Source organism: Amblyomma americanum, chromosome 1, assembly GCF_052857255.1.
Source record: "Amblyomma americanum isolate KBUSLIRL-KWMA chromosome 1, ASM5285725v1, whole genome shotgun sequence".
NCBI lineage: Eukaryota > Metazoa > Arthropoda > Arachnida > Ixodida > Ixodidae > Amblyomma > Amblyomma americanum.
This window is the reverse complement of record NC_135497.1, coordinates 133,930,907-133,950,076: the sequence shown is the minus strand read 5'-3', so window position 1 is coordinate 133,950,076 and position 19,170 is coordinate 133,930,907. Positions and strand designations below refer to the sequence as shown.

General features: G+C 45.4%; 2 protein-coding genes across 3 annotated transcripts in view; one reads left to right on the top strand and one right to left on the bottom strand.

Annotated features, from left to right (window-relative positions):
* Positions 1-12,798, bottom strand: part of LOC144113698 (E3 ubiquitin-protein ligase AMFR-like) — an 85,357-nt gene extending 72,559 nt beyond the window's left edge. Inside the window, exons 1-2 of one of the 2 annotated variants that reach the window (XM_077646955.1) lie at positions 12,671-12,798; positions 12,074-12,447 (exon numbers count right to left, since the gene is read on the bottom strand). In XM_077646955.1, coding sequence (XP_077503081.1) covers positions 12,074-12,379 — 306 coding nt within the window. In that variant the 5' untranslated portion in view covers positions 12,380-12,447; positions 12,671-12,798. Of the gene's footprint in view, positions 1-12,073; positions 12,636-12,670 lie in introns of those variants that run through there. The other variant, XM_077646956.1, reaches the window with a different exon arrangement.
* The window catches only part of Psf3 (DNA replication complex GINS protein Psf3), a 43,601-nt gene continuing 37,222 nt past the window's right edge, over positions 12,792-19,170 (top strand). Inside the window, exon 1 of the mRNA XM_077646959.1 lies at positions 12,792-13,010. Coding sequence (XP_077503085.1) covers positions 12,890-13,010 — 121 coding nt within the window. The 5' untranslated portion in view covers positions 12,792-12,889. The remainder of the gene's footprint in view (positions 13,011-19,170) is intronic.

Genomic DNA, 19,170 nt, shown 5'->3' with positions numbered 1-19,170 from the left:
GTGGGCGTGAAAGAAGGCAACACGCTGAACGCAGGAGACAAGGTGCAAGGGACAATGTGGGCGCGGAAATGTGGCCCCTGGTTCCGTTCCCGAGCGCCGAAGTCAGACAGCGGGGCGCAATTTAGCACCGCCCAATTGCGCCTTATGGAGCAGAAACGCGGAGGCTAAGGAAAAGGGTTCAGCATAAGTTAAGGACAACGCAGCGAGCCAAGGAAAGAAAAATTGCTGATGGCCTATAGCTCTGTAAGGCCAGGATATACGTAGCGAAAGCGCGGCGACTTCTGGATTGGAAGAGTTAATATATGAAACCCGTGGATTCACTGGATGCGCCTTTATTCATGATTAAACCTTGAGCCGTCGTGGCGGAGTGGTAGCGTCTCCGCCTCAAACGTCACATAGCCAGAATTTTTTCGCTCCTTCCCATACACCTGCTGCTTCGGAGTCGATGACCAACTGATGTCGCCTACACCAGTTTTGTAAACGCAAACACGAAAAAAAAAACTATTCGTCCAGACAGGGCCCCCCAACGTTGCAGTCCACCGCCGAAATGGACTGGAACGTTGAGGACAAGATCGCGAAAAGACGCCTAACCGGCATGGATGGTACCGGGCAAAGCGTGGCAAAAAGGAAGTGGCCATACAACCGTTTTTATTGATATTCGAAAAGTACGCCATGCACTGGCCACTGGATGAGACGCGGCGCGCATGGGCAAATCAGTAAGGTTTCGGTTTTGTTTTTTTGCGAAAATATGATTTTTAAAGCGTGAGTGGCCAATTTAAGCTTCTAAACAAAATTGCCCACTGTGGGCATGGACACCAGCACAAGCTGCACACGGCACGGCAATCGTGCGAATGTTAAACGATATGCCCGTGAAAGGGGATTTTTGTTTCACATTGAGACGGCGGGACATCATTCGGGCTGCAGGCAGCTGTGTGCGCCATTACGCAAGGCGTGAATGTGAGCCATGGCGGAAAACTAGGGGGGAACGTCACGTGACATTTTTGAAATCTAGTCACAAAAAAAACAATTAAATGGAAAGCATCATGGGAAAGAGGCCCTCAAGTGATAAGACGGCGGTAGCTTCCAGCCGGGTTTCGCTTTCGCGCGCTTTCGCTCGCTGCGCAGTGCCACGCCTGCACTTGAAATTTCAGATGCGCCTCGGGCGAGACAACCTCGGTACGATTTCCAAAAAGCGCCACGGATCGAGCTGGCTTGCGGTCTGGTAGCCATGAAGCGCCTAATCGCAAGAGTCAATGCGCAAAAGTGCCCTCGGTACCTAGCATCGGGGAGAGAAGGCAGCGGCTTGAGAGGAGGATGGCTTGCGGAGGCTCAGCGCGTGACGTCACGCTCCCTTCGTTTTTTTTTTTTTTCACTCCATGATGTGCATGGATGGGCCGGTGTTGTCATCGCGGATTACACATACAACGAAATTCAACTCAATCGTCCTTTTTACGGTAAGTCTACACGAAGATATTTTATCGACCTGGTCTCCTAAACCACTGAAGCTGAGCTATGGGTTTAGAACAGATTATGTGCGCAGCGGCAAGCGTTCTATCTCCGTTTGTAAGCGGCATAACAAGCAGCGGAAACCATTGGGCTCTCGACCACGCTGCGCCGCTAATGTTTGTGCTGCTGCGTTGTTCTAAACAGGCGGAAAAGCCAATCGGTAAGGAAACCGTGATTGTGAGGCGCCCCCTCACAAGCTGTGTTGGCTTTTTCGTGCTGCAAGGTAGAGGCGTGGCCAGAAAAATCGCCCAGCCCGAGAATGACGGCGAAATTATGGAGCTACACACTAGTTCGCGCCGTGTCAGCTGGACTTACTTGGCGACTCTCGAAAGGCACACTCGCCTTCTGAGGCGCATTACGTTAATTCTTTTAATCTTCGACCTGTTCGGGCCATGAAGCGCTGTTTTCATAAATGATGAGAGTTGAGCATGATCATTACGTATGGACGCTCACACAGCGCGCGTTTGAGCAAATAGGTTTAGTAGCGCTATATAGAATGGAACCCGGTACGTTTGTCGAAGTTGCAGTCATGCGGCGCTGGAGGAATGCTAATAGTGTGACAGTTAAACAAAAGCCGGTGCCGGCGCGAATTGCCACCGCATACAAACACCGCGACGAACCTACAAGCTGCAACTCGTCTCCCTTTTCGTTGCACCACCATGGATTCGTCCATCCCTGATGGCAGAGCCGCCGGCCGCCACTGTTGGCATGCGCGCTCTTCGTTTTGAAAGCTGAGTAAAGGTATCTTCGACGAAGGGATAGTTTACGTTTCGTAACGAGAGGCGCCTTCGTGAACTCCGCTCACGCGTGCGCAAATTTCTGCAGCAGCATTTGTGCGAGAGGCAGAGGAGTACGCGTTCGTTGTCTCCGACTGCTACACTACAAAGAGACGCCAAAGGCTTTGATCATCCCGCACTGATCTGCGCCAACAAATGCAATCCAGCTCGCTCTGTGTTGTTATGGCTGCGCCTGCCGCTGAAGGCGTGCACTGTTCCAATTGAATAGTTCCTACTAGTTCCTAGCGCGTTCGTTGCATAGACGTATTCCATCATGACGGTAATGCGCATGCTGCGCTAATGTATGGCAACGCGGTTTCCCCTTTGTGATTCATGTTATGGGCGCAAAACAGTGGTGAACGTTTTCGCAGTCTGCCCGGTAGGCTTTGCACGGCTTGTGTCCGACTGAGTACCGGCGTACCAGGTTTAACACACTGTAGTCTTGAAGGCGCTTGTTTAACGGTTTAACACTAGGACACTGGGTCTTTGACCCCGCCTTAAGTAAAAGAAAAGCCACCGCTTGCCATGGCGCTCTTTGGCCACAGAGGCCATTGATATTCATCATCTTTCGCAGGGTGTGAAGTTTTTTAAGTGAACTATCCCATAAAACCGAAAGCACAATAGCAGCAAACTACATCTGTGCGACGCATGCCTTTGCATCTGTCTGCTCGCAGCTGTGAGCAAATGTATGAACCTCTTTAAGCGCACAGGCACACAGAATATGCATGCTTCACTGTGAAGGTCGGCTATTTATATGAGCCATTTTGGACGCGCCGCTTTTAGTAGTTATCTGACGTTTGAATAAATTGCAGAGCATTTTTTGGTGAGCCCATCATGTGCGATTTCGCCCGAAGTTGACAAGGCTCGATTGTGTCAAGCTCTGGCGCCAGGAGGAGGAGCCAAAAGCTGTTTCCTACGGCAGTGAACGCATTCGCATCAACGGGCGTCAGAAAACGCGACCAGTTGGCGCGTTCCCGATGGAGCCGTCGCCCGGCAGCGCACAATGGAGCACAGTCAGGCGCGAAACTCGCGGCGGAGAACCTGACCCGCGCAAACTGACCGGTTCAAATGGGCCGCGGAGAGACGACACGTACAGGACGGGCCTGAGGAATGCCAGCCTTCCTCCTCCTGGCTGGCATCGTCTATAAAAAGACCCGCAACGTTTGCACTGCTCAGTTTAGAAGCCATTTTTAAACTAGCGCGTGCCGAGCGGCTGTCGAGCGGCGGTGCGCTGCCATGCGAGCCTCAATATGCTGCTCTGCACTGGACCCTGCCTTTCGACCGACTGCCATGGCGTGACCCCCATGCCGCCGAGACGCACTAACAGCACGCGCGGCGCACGACGGCGGCGGGCCCGTCCGGGTGGGCCGTGCCCCCGAGTGGCTCCGGGCCAGCAGGCGCATTGCCCCGCCGGCAGCCAGGTCTTGCTGCGGTCACTGGGGGCTAAGAATAGCCGCCGTACGTTGTTCTCCAAACAGCCGCCTGTACCCCCACGTTGCACATGGGTCAACCGCCGATGCAGTAAAATGGCTGCAATCCTTCGCAGCTGGCGCGAAATCGGCCATCGAGTGGAAGAAACGCAGACGGCGCTATCGCGGGACACTGTTGATGCAAGGCGACAAGCACCGAGCTCCCCAGGCGTCCAGCTGCTACCCTACAATCAAACAAACGCATCCCGTACGTTCAGAAGCCGCTACACAATTCAAACGGGGGGAACTTCGTGCGTCATCCGCACTGCGCCGTTCAGGTGACAACGCCCTGCCATCGGAGTAACGCGCGGCAACAGCGGCTAATCTCGAAACAATCTTCAAATGCAATGCCTTCTTTGAAAGTCAATTGCTTCTTTTATTCTCCGCAACACAACGGTAAAACGTACGCAAACAGCGTCAACGGCCTAAATAAATCATCTCAATGATAGACGCCGCCGGCGAGGATATAAAATACGAGAACGCTCGTCTTCAAAATGAATCCCGCTTACACAGGTTAACGTTGCCAGCTGATAAAGCCATGCTATAACACAAGCCCGGCAAGCATCACAGCAAAGCGATCGTATAACTTTCGCCACAATAAAATGCAGCATCTACAGCCATCTTTAGTAGATCTGTCTGGAGGTTAAGACATGTCACTCCGTATACCTGCCGCATCTTTAGGATAGGACCCTAAAGCCGACGCTGATTAACAGCCTGCTCGCTAGGGGACTGAGGACTGCCTTGGTCACCGAGGACTGTCACACTCCGGATGAACAGCCCCTGCTTGTGGAGTAAACAAGCGGGGTTTTCCAACAGCGCCGTGGGAAACCTATGCCGAAGGAGGAATCAGCAAGCTCGGGGGGCGAATGCGATACAATGAGCGAGATGTCCGGGAGCATTCACCGGTTGAATCCTTATCCCGGCCGGTCACGCAGCTGGACCTCGGCTAAACAATGATAACAGAAATATCGCATGCCTAACGGCCCCGCTGCGGCCCGAACGCATGAATTCGTGCTCAGAATGTTTTTGTCCACGATTCATCAGCCAGTCGGTGCAACGTCAGCGCAGCAAATACTGTCGCCCTACGCAACTTTCCGCTTTAGGTACACATGTTACGTACACTCGCGTGTGTTCCAATTCAACTGAAAAACCAGTGCCTTGCAGAAGGGCGTAGACGCACTGTAGTTTGCCCACTGCTTCGAATGCCAACGCAACACGACCACAGACACAGCAGTGGGTGCGTTCGCGGGCTGCACCCAGTCTCAACGAATTTCAAAGGCAAATTAGACACGATATAAGAGCGCCGACAAGGCAGCGTAATAGAAGGGACAGCTGGACGACCAATGGAGTTGATCTTATGCTTTTACATTGCCAGAGAAGCACTGTAAACACGAACGTAATGATAGACTCGCACTAAAGGTTGGGAGTGCATGCGCGTGTAGAGTACGGCATAATTTGAAATAAAAAGAAAGACGCGCAAAGACTAAAACAAGAACAATCGAGGAGGAGGTATTACGAGGAGCGAACACCTGCACTACAAATAGCCTAAAATAAAACAACATCAACGACAAGACTCATCGTTCAGTGTCAAGGAAAGACCTGTTTACCGTAAGAAGATGGGGCTTCGATCCTTGGTCCCTGTTTACTCCGCTGGGCGCTCAATGGGATTGTTTTTAGCACTGACGTTGTCATAACACGCGTTATTGTCCGTGCTGCGCCATTTCAGTCCCTCTATTTTGCAAGCACCCATAAGTTTGGCCAATGATTAGTCACGGCCTCCTGCGTATCATTACGCGTTGGGGCGCCAACCGACTTCCCGGTGCACGAGCGACGCGGAAATCCAGTCCACATGCGGTGCCGGCATGCTAAGCATTGGTCGCAACGCCAACGAGTGCCCGTGGCTAAGACCGCGTCGCAGCCACCCCAACTACCCGGAAGCACTGCAGCCACTACGGTGACCATGGCGAGCGGGCCGACCCGAGAACACGCGCAGTTTCAGCCGCTGCGGCGCGACGAAGCAGCTGACAGCTTTCAATGACGGCGTCACCGGAAGGTTCCAGCCTGCTGGCTTTGGCGCAATTACCAAAAGAAAGGAGACACCTTGAAGCCGCCACACGCATTTATACAGAAAATTCCTCCCCCGACCGGGGACCCGGCGAAAGCAGACGCTCCGGACAAAACAGAACAATGAGCTGCCTCGGTGGCGCCCCCCTCTCGCCCACCGCCGCCTCATTTGTATTGTGTACTTACTCCTTAAGATGGAACCGCTGCCATCGCGTCGGTGACCTTGGGCCACCATCAGCGCTTTGTTTTCGCTCACGTCGCGGAGCCGGTTGACGCTGGCCTGATAGAGCACCACGTCGCGGCGAACGGCTATGCAGATTACTGCACGCGCCGTCCAGCAGCCGGCATGTGCGCATGCCTGCAAGTGTCTCCCCCACCCCACCGGAGGCGCAGCCCGGCCCAAACAGTCGGATTTGCAAGCCTCAGCTGCGGCGCGCGCAAACATGCGGGCAACGGTGCGAACCGAACGACCATCTGCCGTCCCCATTCTCGTCCGATTCGCGCTGCTGTCCCCGGCCATGCTACACCGATCCCACACGGTCTCCGAAGCCTGCACACGGCGAAAAGCAACTTGCAGGAAGACAACCGCCGGTCCTTAAGAGTAACGGAGTGAATTCCAAGAGAAGGCAAAAGTAGCAGGAGGAACGCAAACTTAGAAAGTGAAGAAGTTTGCGGGGGTAAGGTGGCCGCAGCTGGCAAAGGGCAGGGTTAATTGGAGAGACATGGGAGAGGCCTTTGCCCTTCAGTGGGCGTAGTCAGGCTGATGATGATGAATTAACATATGACATGACATTAACTATCTCTTCTTGGATGTTAAAGGAGTTCAACATAATACCACCCCAAATTAAGATAAAACATGGCAGAATAGCAGAATCCAGTCACAAATGGGCTGTCACCAAGACAAGAAGAAAAGACTGCTAGGCTTCAGACACTGGCTTTCTATCTTCTCCATAGACCTGACACTGAAAGAACTCTTATCTTTCAGAGAGACACTGAGGACTACTCCATCCAATTATCTTTCTTAGTAAAACCAATTCAAAAGCCCGCTCTGGCTAGGCTGATGTGTGCCCAACAGCCGAAGATGCATTTACTGCTTAGAAAATCGGATTTAAAGGTAGGAAGCTTTTTTTCCCCACCACTCAATTCCAACCTGTCATGTCAAGGTTTAAAATGAATCCATGATCGCCATTTGGAAGTATGGATGTATGATTGCTGTAGATGTATGCTCCACAATGAATGTTAATCCATACAAATATATACAGCCACAACTCAGCCTGCTGGAGAATACAAGCACTTCCATGCCACTCCAAACAAAAGGTAATCACCCTTGCAAACACGTGCTTCAAGCCAGTTACAAAGAAATTTTCCCTGCTGCTTCCCACACATGCAGGTAAAACCACCAACCAACATTCCAACCCTATCTCTATATAAACCCTACTGTTTTGCCTTTGAAGCTAACTAATCACTCTTTAGTGGGATGCACTTTCACACTTATCAAGCTATCCCTTGTATGAAAATGTGTGGGGTGTTTTCAATACTTGGTCAGCCCTTGCACTCCGAGAGAGACAGCTGCCAATAATCCCAGCCAACCACCTTCACAACAATGCAGATGGTCTGCAAAGAAGCCTGAAAAAAAGACTCAAAACTAGCTAACAGTTTGCATTACCATCCAGTAATGACAAGATGAGAGATAACTTACATGTGGCATAGAATAAGACATGGAAAAGAACAGCTTTGCGCACAATTTCTAACAGTATATGACATGCCTGGCATTGGTCAGGTTCAGCAGCCAAGTGTAATGTTATAACAAGTGAATCAACAAGGTACACCCAACTGTAGTTGTTCAGTCCCATCATAATGCCATTCAAATTAGTTGTTACAGGCTGTATTGTGTTCTATTTGAATGCCCAACTGTTCCAAAGTGAAACATAAACATATCAGTCATTCAGATTGTGTAACTGCACAAAAACAGTTTACACCTTATAAACAACACATAGAGCAAGTATGATAATGACTTTTTTATCCTGCACCTGCAACACAGGCACAACAGCACACAACGCAAGGCTTACATTTGGTCAGACTGATGCCAGCCGTATGCTGTTGTCCACTGTATTCCACACAGCCCACCATAGTAGTAACAAGAAAAAAAAAACTTTCCAGCACCCAGAAAGCATCGATAATACCATTGAGTGCTGTGTTGTCATATTCCTGAAATGATATTGCCAACAGACCCTTGCAGCAAAATTATTAACCTTTCATCCCACCTCTGGAACTATTATATAAAAAACAGAAATATAGGAGACATCTGGTAGTGCTAGGGAGCGAGGCTGGACACTGTAGGACCTAATAATCTAATACAGCCCTGGTCCACAAGGTTTGCTCCTTAGCCATATAGTGGGGCTAGCTTTGCAGCGTCAGGGTTCTGAATGTCTCGAAGGTGAGACATTCAGAACTGTTGTACTCACTCCTACAAAGCATTGGACTTTCCAGATTTCTGCCCCACTACACCACTTAGAAGCAAACCCTTTGGGCAGCATATTTCTGACAAAGGTACTCCAATATCTTGCATTCAAGTGATTGACACATCGATGCTTTTTATGCACTGTGCCTGGCATCAGTAATACCAATCTGGCAATATTTTTCCCTCCAATGTAGTTATACCATTCTCAATTCAAATAGCCTTCTTCAAAAACAAATTGAAGTGCCACTTTTCTCAAGTGGTTTTGGTTTAATTCTGCGGTGTGAAATGATACTGTGATGTCACTATAGATGTTGCCAACTTCTTTGTGAGCACAAGAAATACAAAGGGCCTATTTCAGAACGGTTTTTAGAGAGCAGAGAATGTGTGAAAACTTGTGGAAATTGCATCGAAATTGTCTTAGCAGTATGTCTGCAAACTAAATACACAATACAGAAAATTATCTTCAAGGCAACCTTTAGTACTATGCCTTTAAAACACTGCTTCCATCTGAAATGAGCTTACCACATGCACACCTTAACAACTCGGCTATGTCCAATGCTGTCACTATCTACTCTCTAAAAATATGCTGGTTGTAAAAGCATAATGTTCTGTTACATTGTTGCAGCATGTAAAAGGTAGCCCCAGTTTTCTTTCCGTCATCCCTGATAGCTTGAGATTAGGAAATTAGGCTATAAATTATAAAAAAAATAATATGGCAACACAACAGAAATAAACTATGAGGGACAACAAATAGCAATTAATGGTATTCTGCTTTGTACCCACATCTGGAGGTAGCAGCTGAAGTTAGTAATTGTTTATGCAAGTGAAAGCATTCGACATATATTAAAGTTTTGCAAATCAGTGTGTACTTGTTGTGACGGTGTGAGTACATTTGTAAAAACGAATACAAATGCCATTCACTGGATGATTTGCAGAAAAAGCATCCAGAATAAGAACCATAAGTAACAAGGTCACATTAAAACACAGAAAGAATTCAAGCTATATTTAAGAAATTTTCATGTTACCCTAGAAAAACCCTCAAAGTAAGCAATAAAAGCACGAACCAAAGCCAGTGGCAGTGTCATAACGTACTAGTCATAAGAGGCACATGCAATCACGACCCAAGGTGCCATCCTTTGAGCAGTGGTTGTAAGATGCAGCACATAAAACACAAACTTCATATTTGTTCAGCCTGTTTCAGGTACCACTGCATTTATCACACCTTTCCTAACATGCCACTGAAGGAAAAAAGCATCACATGTGCTTACTTGCAGCAACTGCACAATGGATTTGGGTCATGGCTACATATACCCCACATTTAACCACAAAGGTTCTTTCCTGCTTTGAACCACTGTTCTTTTTCCCTGCAGCAGCTGTAGTCTTGACCACAATCTGAAGCAACCTTTTCCAGTAATACATAAAGGCAGTAGACTAGAGTGAGCTTAAAAATAACAAAAACAAGTAATACTCAAAGTAAATACCCTTCCAAGTGAAGTCAATACAGTAAGCTTTGCTTTGCTTACAGACACTTCAGTTATTCTCAAGAGCAATCAAAGTGCCCACTTGGCAGCTTTCTCCACAGCTTTGTACTAAGGTGATGTAAAGTGTTCTACAGAATAAAGCATTTTTGTGAATTTTTGATCACCACACAAACTTCCCCTACCCCCAAATCCTAAAAAAACTAGTGCACAGAATCTTGAGCATCTGCAAAACAACTAAGTGGAGACACCAAAATTTTTGGACTGTTTTTGCTCTGGAATGATGCGTAAGACATTAGTAAACATAGAGCACCATGTGGGATTTGTCAACACTCAATAAATAATTTCTAACAACTTTTTTTTCCTCTGCAGTTTCAGTTTCAGTTGCCAGACTATAGCTGCGACGTCAAAAGTGAGCATAAGATCACAAAAGGCAAACAAGAACTGTAAATAACTGCTGCTTTGTCACTGTAATTCATTCAAACTATTACGCTAAACTACTTCAGAAGCCTGAATGGCAGCAAGTGAACAAGGAGCTATTTTACTGCAGTTTTTGTATGCCTCACGTGATCTCGGTCTTTCAACTGCTGAAACTGAACTCAAAACTGCATGGAAGAATAAATTCAATTATAAGTTACGTACCGAGAAAAGACAAATTTCACATGGCGATGCATGTTTATTAATGCCTTGTGCATCATTCGAAAGCAAAAATGCAAGGCAAATTTTGGTGTCTCTTCCCCTTTAATACTATGGGACCGTCAGGTGGTGTATACTATGCGAGCTTTGACTAAACTGTACTGCAGCGCCAAATTTTGAGTACTTTCAATAACCAGCAGCGTGACTGATTGAAACTAACATGACTGCAGATAAAAAGTTCCCTCTTCGGCTGTCCTGCCACCAGGTGCAGTCGTGACTCGAAGGTGCGACACGAAAATCATGTGGCATCACTTTTGCTCCAAACAGAACATTAATGGCTAGCATACTCTGTTTCTATGCTCCCACAGACTCGCAAGCGAGTGTTGAATGTCCTCAGTGCTGATAAATGACATTTTAAATGTAATTCCAACCGAAATGCGGCCATACATGAGAATTTAAGCCTATGATTGCCTGTTTTAAGAATTTCGCATACTGGTGAAGGCTACAGTCCAAGCAAAAACATTCTAGTAATAGAAGTACTATCCGTAGAGCATTAGCTAGTATCCGAATGCAAGCTATAAGGTGAGCCAGGACAACGTCAGGTAAGAACACTAAAATTGTTTTGGAGCAAGCCAAACTGCTTAGCTTACTAAAAGTGCTAAATGAAAATCTTTATAGAATGACTCTCCCATGAGTACAGGGCAATTTGTTGGCCTGCACAAATAGCGAGTTCATTCTTCCTCACTTTCCCAGAATATTGTAATACAACTTATCTAGTATCATGTTTGATAGCAAGGTCTACCAACCGCATGCATAAAATATGGTGAATACTAGCAACAGCAAAGCACAGTGACACACCTTAACATTCAGCAAAGCATGCAACTGCTGCCTAAGTCAACACTACAGCCACTTCTGGACGTTCCGCAACAACTCTGAGTGCAGAATATGCCTTGTCTATGCTAGCTAGCTTTTGTTTTCTTAGGCGTCCGAAATGATTTCGAACGAAAAACGAAATAGCATAATCCAGCCAATGCAACAGCCATTCTGCAAACAATGCTCGGAGTTTAATTTCACCCTTAATGTGGACCCCAGGTAGCCTTTCAATTACAAGTAACAAATAGCGTTTAGTTCAAAGGAGTTTCCAAAAACGCATATTGTCTCTGTTCTATGCAAGGGTGGAGAACAATTAACTACTGCCTGAGACGCCCCTTTTGAACCGTTGATCCTACACTTTACCCAGAGAAGCTAAAGCAGCTCGATTGGCCCTCACCGGATGCATAGAAGTCCGTGAAGTTCCACATAAGAGACAGACAACAATCGCCCACACAATGTTACTCAATCCACGCGAAACTAAACCGTACCTAATAAGGTTTAGACGGCGGCAGTGGCAGCATCACTACACAAGCTGATCGAAATGGAAAACGAAGCGAAACAGCCGGTTATGGATGCGGCGTAGTACCTGAAGGCGACAAGGCCAACACTCCAGAGAATTAGCGCCCATCAAACGCTCATATCGTGCAACATATTACCTGCACCAGGGTCAACACCAAATGATAAAACAGCGAAGGAAAGGGATACTTCGCCTTCCTTGGAAAGGCACCTCCTTGCTGCCAAAGGTGGCAACCGCTACACGAAGCTTTAATCTGAGTACCTCACAAAAATAGACAGAAAAAAGCGACTCACCCATACGCAAAGTGGCTCTTGAAACATGAAGTACACGATCTCCAGCAGTCGCCGTACGCAGTGATGTTCTAACAGAAACTGTTCAAGCGTGACCTGATGGTTACTCACGAAAGTAAGGTTCCCCACAGTCATGGTGGTATCGATATCCGTAGTGAAGTCGAAGTTGAACGTCGCGTTGATTTTCCATTCCAGCTGTGAGGTGACTTGAACCGCATAATAAACAGATCCTGAAAGCAGCAAGACGCTGATGACCGTGTACGCTTGCAAGCTTGGCAGGGGCAGCCGATCCAACAGTATCGCCGGCATGCTTGGCTCCAGGCTGAGTTCGTAGCTTGCAGATCACCAGATATCGAGAAAAGTCAGCATTTCTCTGCCTGGAAGAAAGGTACGACTGGCACTTTCTAACCTGACATCATTTTTTCTGCACCAGACGCCGAACGCTGCGCGAGAGGCGAACTAAGAAATACTACGCCCGTGAAAATAGAGCACATTTGATTCTACGCCCGCGATGAAAAAATCAAAAACGCTGCGCTAGCTAAGAATATAGGGTAGGTTTCCCATCCCCCAACAGAAAACACCGTCATATAGACGACTTACAAGGGCTTTCTCGTAGGACGTAATGCGAGTCAGAAATACATCACGTTGCCGCGCAGGGATCCACCGCACTACTTCCTGAAGGTAGCCGAGGCGCCGAGGCTCGCGAAATGCTCGCGAAAGAAGCGCAGGGCGCGGAAAGAGCGTGCTCCTACTCTCGTTCTCAGCGGCGGATTTCGCCCACGTACTCTCCACCCGGCGGGCTGTGGCGGCAAGCTGAAAATGTCGTCCGCCTCTGGGAGCCGGAGGGTGCCGTGCTTTGGAGATTATTTTTCGCTCGATGACATATTGACTACCAATGAGCGGGTGCCCTGCAAAGTAGAAATTCTCATACCAAAGCTTGGTACGTATTCAAAGCGAATAATAGTCGTTTTATTGCAGCAACAACCCCATTGATGTCACGACAGCGTGTGCAATCGAGGCAGATGTGAAGAAGCGTGTGTGCATCCTTATGCCTTTATTTTGATTATGTGAACAAATATTGAAACTTTAAACTCGCATTTGCGGCGTCTGATTCTTCGAATCGAAGTCGTCTTACCTTCAAGGCTGTCTAATCACTGGAAGTGCGCGATCTCGCTGAGTGCATGCTCAATCAACGTAGCTACAGCTTCAAGTGCAACGTACACCAATGGGCTCAGCATTGTGCACCTCTTGTTGTACGTTTGTTTTGGTTATAGTAGATATATTTATGGTTTGACCGCGTTCAGCATGCGATGCGCAGCATAATTTTGTTGCTGTATGGTGCATTAATGTTAATTTGCTCACGGAAAGGTCGCTGGCTTTCGTAAGTGTCGTGCAGCCGCCTGTTGTGCAGAACACACGCCGCTCAGTGTTTGACGATGAAGGTGCGGGTTATGTATGTGAAAAATCAACTTAACGTCGACACTTTGCCGTTTGAAGTTTCTGGTACTACATAATCAGGATCATAAGTTATTCTTTTTATTCATAATGTGCAAATTGCAGAATATGGCCTGGGAATTGTGGCACTCTTGCTTAATCTTCATCTTGCGCATAAGAAAGGTCTGTGTTGTCTTGAATGATATGCTAAATGTATAAAAAATGGGCCATATTACACCTTTCGTCGCCACAATAGAAAGTGAGGAATCGTTTGCCAAAGTGCTGGCAAAAAAAAATTACTTTCCTGTGCCTGTGAATAAGTTGCAACTCCCAATTATATGTGACTTTATTCTGATTTGAAGCGAGTGCACTCATTTTCTTATCTTGCTTCATAGCAAGTAAAATGACGGTGACAAGTTTTCTTTTGCAGCAATTTAGGCTAACTTGTGTTGAGTGAATCGAGGGCAGTAATCTGCCCAATGTATTTTGTCTGCTAGAAGCTGTGATGTGCATGTGGAAGAATGCTGAACATGGGAAAAAACAAGTTTGGCTCTTTCTTGGAATGTTGATTGATGTTTGTCCGGCAACAAAAAACGCATTTATTGTGGAGAAAATTACTTTCAAAAATTTTACGGCCACTCGATTCGAACTAGACGTCTACACCGAAAAGGACTCTGTGGTCACCGTTTTGAAGTGCATGGTGATGTAGCCTAGCCTGTGGGGCTCCTTATCCACAAAACTCTGTCGATGCGCCGCAGTTTGCTTGCAAAATCGGCCTGTGATAGTGACACCTCTATTTCAGAGCGCATTGTTCTCTGCCTGTCTGTGTATTTTTCATCCCTTGCTGTTTCATACCCTGAGTAGTGCATTAACAAAGTCAAGCATGAAAAAATAAACTAGGCCCATTAGTAGCTTTTCTGTTCTGTATTTCATTTTTTGGCTTTTTCGTCCTTATAAATGCTGTTCTCAGTGAAAGTAGCGTCATTTTTCAAGAGTGCTTGTTGTTAGGCGAGTCGGTCGTACATTGTTGAGTAAAGTTACTGCGCAAAACAGTACAAAACACGGACGAGAAGGGCACCCGTGTTGTGCCCTTCTCGTCCATGTTTTGTATTATTTTGCGCAGTACCTTTACTTAGCATCATTTTCATTAGCGCGTGGTAATCTGTTGATACAGATCAACTGTAATTTCACATCAGTGTCAATTTTAAGCTGCCTTTGTCCATCTTCGAGTCTGCTGGCCTCTCTGGCAGGCACCTACAGAAAGCCCCTCACCATATTCTTCCAGCATTAGACGTGACAGACTTGACCTGGCACATACATGCAGATTTCTTCTCGCAACCTCACCATTTCCATCAAAGAATTTGTGATATTGGTAGTGCAGAATTCAGATTAGTTTTGTGATGTGTCCTAAGCTCACATTTTATGCTTTGAATCGTGCTGTTTAAGCCCATTTTTGAGTTTCTTCTGATCATGTGCCATCCTTTATAATATCTTTTGTGCAAAAATTGTTTTGTTGTTTCACTAAAACTGAAATAGTGCCCTTGACCAGTCTATTTGTACAAGTGGAAAGGAGAGCATATCTGCAAGCTGATGGTGGGTGCAGAGGTTTTATTATAGTAATTACTATAAAAAGGAAGAAAAATTGGTGTCAGCTACAAAAACTGCCACTTATCAGGCACCTGATCTGTGACCAATGGAAATAAAAAAGGGGTAGGGTAGAGAGATCGGTGAGGGAAAAGAAGACGCATGAACTGATAGAAGAAACAGTCACTGAAGTTTAAAATATTTCCAGCCAATACACACAATCACATCCGTGCAAGTAAAAACAAAAGAATATCATGGGTATGAGTGTCTTATCACAGTCTTATACATGCGAGTTCTCTGTAGAAATATATGCACATGCATGTATATGCATGAGTGTAAGTCAAGTGTGTGCAGTGCCCTATTGCAGTTCATGTGTGATGGTTCCTTGTTTTGTAGCATTCGAGGTAGGATGCTCAACTTTTCAGTTGTCCAAAGGTAGCGCACATGGGAGCGTTCTGTTGTCGTAGGAAAAGACAGAAGGGATGCAGCATGATATGCTACTAGGGTCCTTTGTTTTACACCAAAGTAGTTTAGAACAGTTGCCTTAAACCCACTTTCTACTCAAAAATTGCCTTTCCAAAATGTATTTTGCCACTGGAAACAGCTGAACTGGGCTACCACACAGAATTTTGCGGCTATCCTAAAACCATTTCAGAAAAACCTCCAGAGTTAATTTTTGGTGGTCTGGCTCTTGTCACCCTTCTTGAATCTCCTTTTAGTCCTTGTCAGTCAAGGCAGGGCTTCACTTTCAGGTGAGGTTGAAATAGCCAGTAAAAGCTCAACCACAAAACATATGTTAGCATTATTGTAACAACACTGCCACCTACTTGTTTGCTACTCATTTCTAAAGTGATAATGCATGTCAAAATGGCAGCTCTGGTGCTGAGAAATTATCCTTGCAGTTAGAGCCCATGCAGGGGCCAGGCTGGTCTAGAATGCCTGAAGAAAGGCTTCAGATTTAAATGGTAATAAAGTAAAAAAAAAGCATCTGAAAAACATCTAAACAAGAAACATGAATTCGTAAACGTTTTTTTTTTCTTTTTACCTAGCTTTTATACCTTCTTTGGGAAGTGACCCACAGCAGAGTGCTCATGGTTATTTCTTTCAGTTATTATAAAAATCACCTGAAAAACCCAAACTGTAGGTTATTTTCAAGAAAAACTTCATTTCTACATGATTTTCGAATACACTTGATTTTTACACAGTTCGACAATAAAGGGCCTTATGTATGAATAGCTGTGCCATGGTACTGTTGTGTATGGTGCACTAGGCTGTGCCCAACTCCTGTGCTTTTCCCATTACCTTTTGACATGCAACCAGTGTCAGCAGCAGTGAAAAGACTGAGGCAAGGAGGTGCCAGCTTCGTTGAAAAATCGTTCAGGGCCTGGTTTAGGTACTCCAGCTTGGTTACCACTACATGTGAACGTTTGCCAATATCCGTGGATCACTTTTTGACCTTGCATTTGAACTCCAAGGACTTTATTTACAAAACACAAAAATATGGAAGAATATCTGATATGACAGGTAACCGAAGCCAGGAATTGTGCTTACTATTGCCGTGACGTGTAACATATCACATGCGTTTGGATGACCTCCTCAGGGTTTTCACTTACTATGCTTGGAATAAGTGTTAATATTTTTTTGTTATATTTCTCCTCAGGAATTGTGGCTATCCTTGTTTCGTACGTATTTCACACCAGTCTTTTGTTGCAACAAACATGTTGCAGCATCACATTTGTTAAATACTATAATTTACGGTGTGCAATCTACGGGCTCTGTATGTTTAAAGTAGAAATTTTTCACTTTGCAGACTATCCATGGAAGTGCAATTTACAGTATCTCTTTTTTTCTTTCAGTATAACATAGTGTAGCATGAAATGCCCAACATGGTTTTATCATGAAATTTTGTGATACTTGCGCTGTGCTTGTTGTCATCGTGTGACTGATTGATGGCAGGAGTGCTTTACAGTACAGGCACTACAGCAAAATGGAGAGTTGAGTTAGATACTACATTGTAATGGAAAAAACAGCACAGCGATTATGGACAAGGTAGTAAACAGAATCGGCACTTGAATAAGTTGCTATCTCATTTTCTAAGAACTCAAATTTACGCAGTAGTGTGCAAATTGGTGGTGGAACCCTGTGAAGTGGTTCTTTGTCAAGATTTTATCAATACCTTTGCTAAAGCTTAAAGATGAAAGTAAGAGCAAAGGTACTGAAGACTATGGAAAGTCTTTTTTCAACATAGAAACAGCAGACTTTCTTATTCCAGCAACCTGGATCATCTGATTAATCAGCTTGTGCATGTACATTTTTATGCATAGATTACATGCCTGGTTCTCGGAGACCAATTATTGGGTGCAGACAGTCTGTGAAAAAATTCTTTTTTTAGTCAGAATTCAGCCTTGAGGGCTATGCATCATGCGCAGACTGTATATCGGAAATTACGGCAGTTTCAGATTCACTTCTCAGTGCCAGGGGATACTTCATCGTCTTGAACGACGTTACTGATTGCTTGATCAATACAGTAAATGCAGCCTATTAGTGTGCTAACACTCATACGCTCACCAACGCCGGCCAAAGATCTTGTTTAGTGTTGCAGTGTTGTGGTTTCTGCGCGTATATGCATGTACCCGCAGAACCCACGGCGGTGTGAACAGATAAGCTTCGCTGGCCACTGCACGAGAGCACTATGTTATCTCCGCATTGATCATGCCTCGTGCATGCAACACACTTTTGCGCTGTGCATTGCACATCATCGTCTTACATCTGTGGCGCGAGGAGACCAGATCAGCTTAACCTCGATCAGAGCTTAATTTGTGTCTAATATCGTCGCCAGACGTGCCTATAACCCAGCAAAGCAAAACCATGAGCCAACCAGGCTAAACACATGCTTATGCACGTCTACTCGGTTTAAGTAAGTTAAAACCCTGCCAATTTTGTTGAAAATGCTTGTCTAGAAGTAATGTTTGTGAGAGCTTGTTTAAAATGCACTGAACATCGGCTAGAGCAAGTGTGGGATGTATAAAGTTATCTTTAGTGTATTTAGAAAGTATTGTAGCTTATGCGGCTGCATGCTACTGGCTGAAACAACCATACTGGCTTAACTCATCGAAGTGCGCACTCTCCACTTATCTCTAAGTGCAGTTCATGTAAGAATTAAGTGATTGTGTACCTCCCAGAAATGATTTCTAGATTATCTGGAGTTTGCCAGTTTTTATTCACCTTCCAGTACAGAGCAAGCGAATACTGAGCTCCGATTCTACCTACATGCCTCATTATTCTTGCAACTTTCTTGTGCATGCTTATCAGTCAGTATTCATTCATTTTCATGCTTTTATTGCTTCAGGAAATTTCTTAACCTGTCACTCTTTGTTTCATTTGATGCTAACTTATATTGCTTTCTGTTCGTGTTTCATTTGGCATCAATCTTGCTATTAGTAGTAGTAAGTAGTAGTAAGTGTTTAATCAAAAAATATAGTAAAAGGAAGTTAAAAGATTTTTGCTCACCCCGGCATCTGCCATCACTGTATCGGCGGCACCTGAGCTGGGGCAGCGGAAATAAAAGATAGAAGGCAGTATGAAGAAGGGAAATGAAAGAGGTGAGGGGACAGCAAGAAAGGAATATTGTTTTCTGTCAAAAGAAGCTAAAAGATAAGGTATCCTGTTACTTTGAGGTGAAAGATTCTATGGCTTGTAAAGAAATAAAAGGTACAGCATGTGGTGATTCCTTAAAAAATTTTTGCTTCATTAATCATAGAACTGTAAAAGAATACATGCTTTGATCTTAACTTCCTTTCAGCGTGTACAAATGAATCTGCATCATGTCAGTGTGTCTTATTTTTGAAACTCTGCAAAAAGAATTTTTTGTGCACACCAAATTACAAGAGTTAAATAGCTGCAGAGGTCATACAGTATGTGCTTTCACTTGTATCTTCCCATTTTTATCAAGTTTTGTCTGGCATATTTTGTTAAAGGCAGAAGAATCTTACTTTGGATTCTTTGCTGTGATTCCTGGATTACTGGCATTACGTTTCAGGCGCCACTATCAAAGAATTCGGTTCTAGATTCTAGCTGTATGG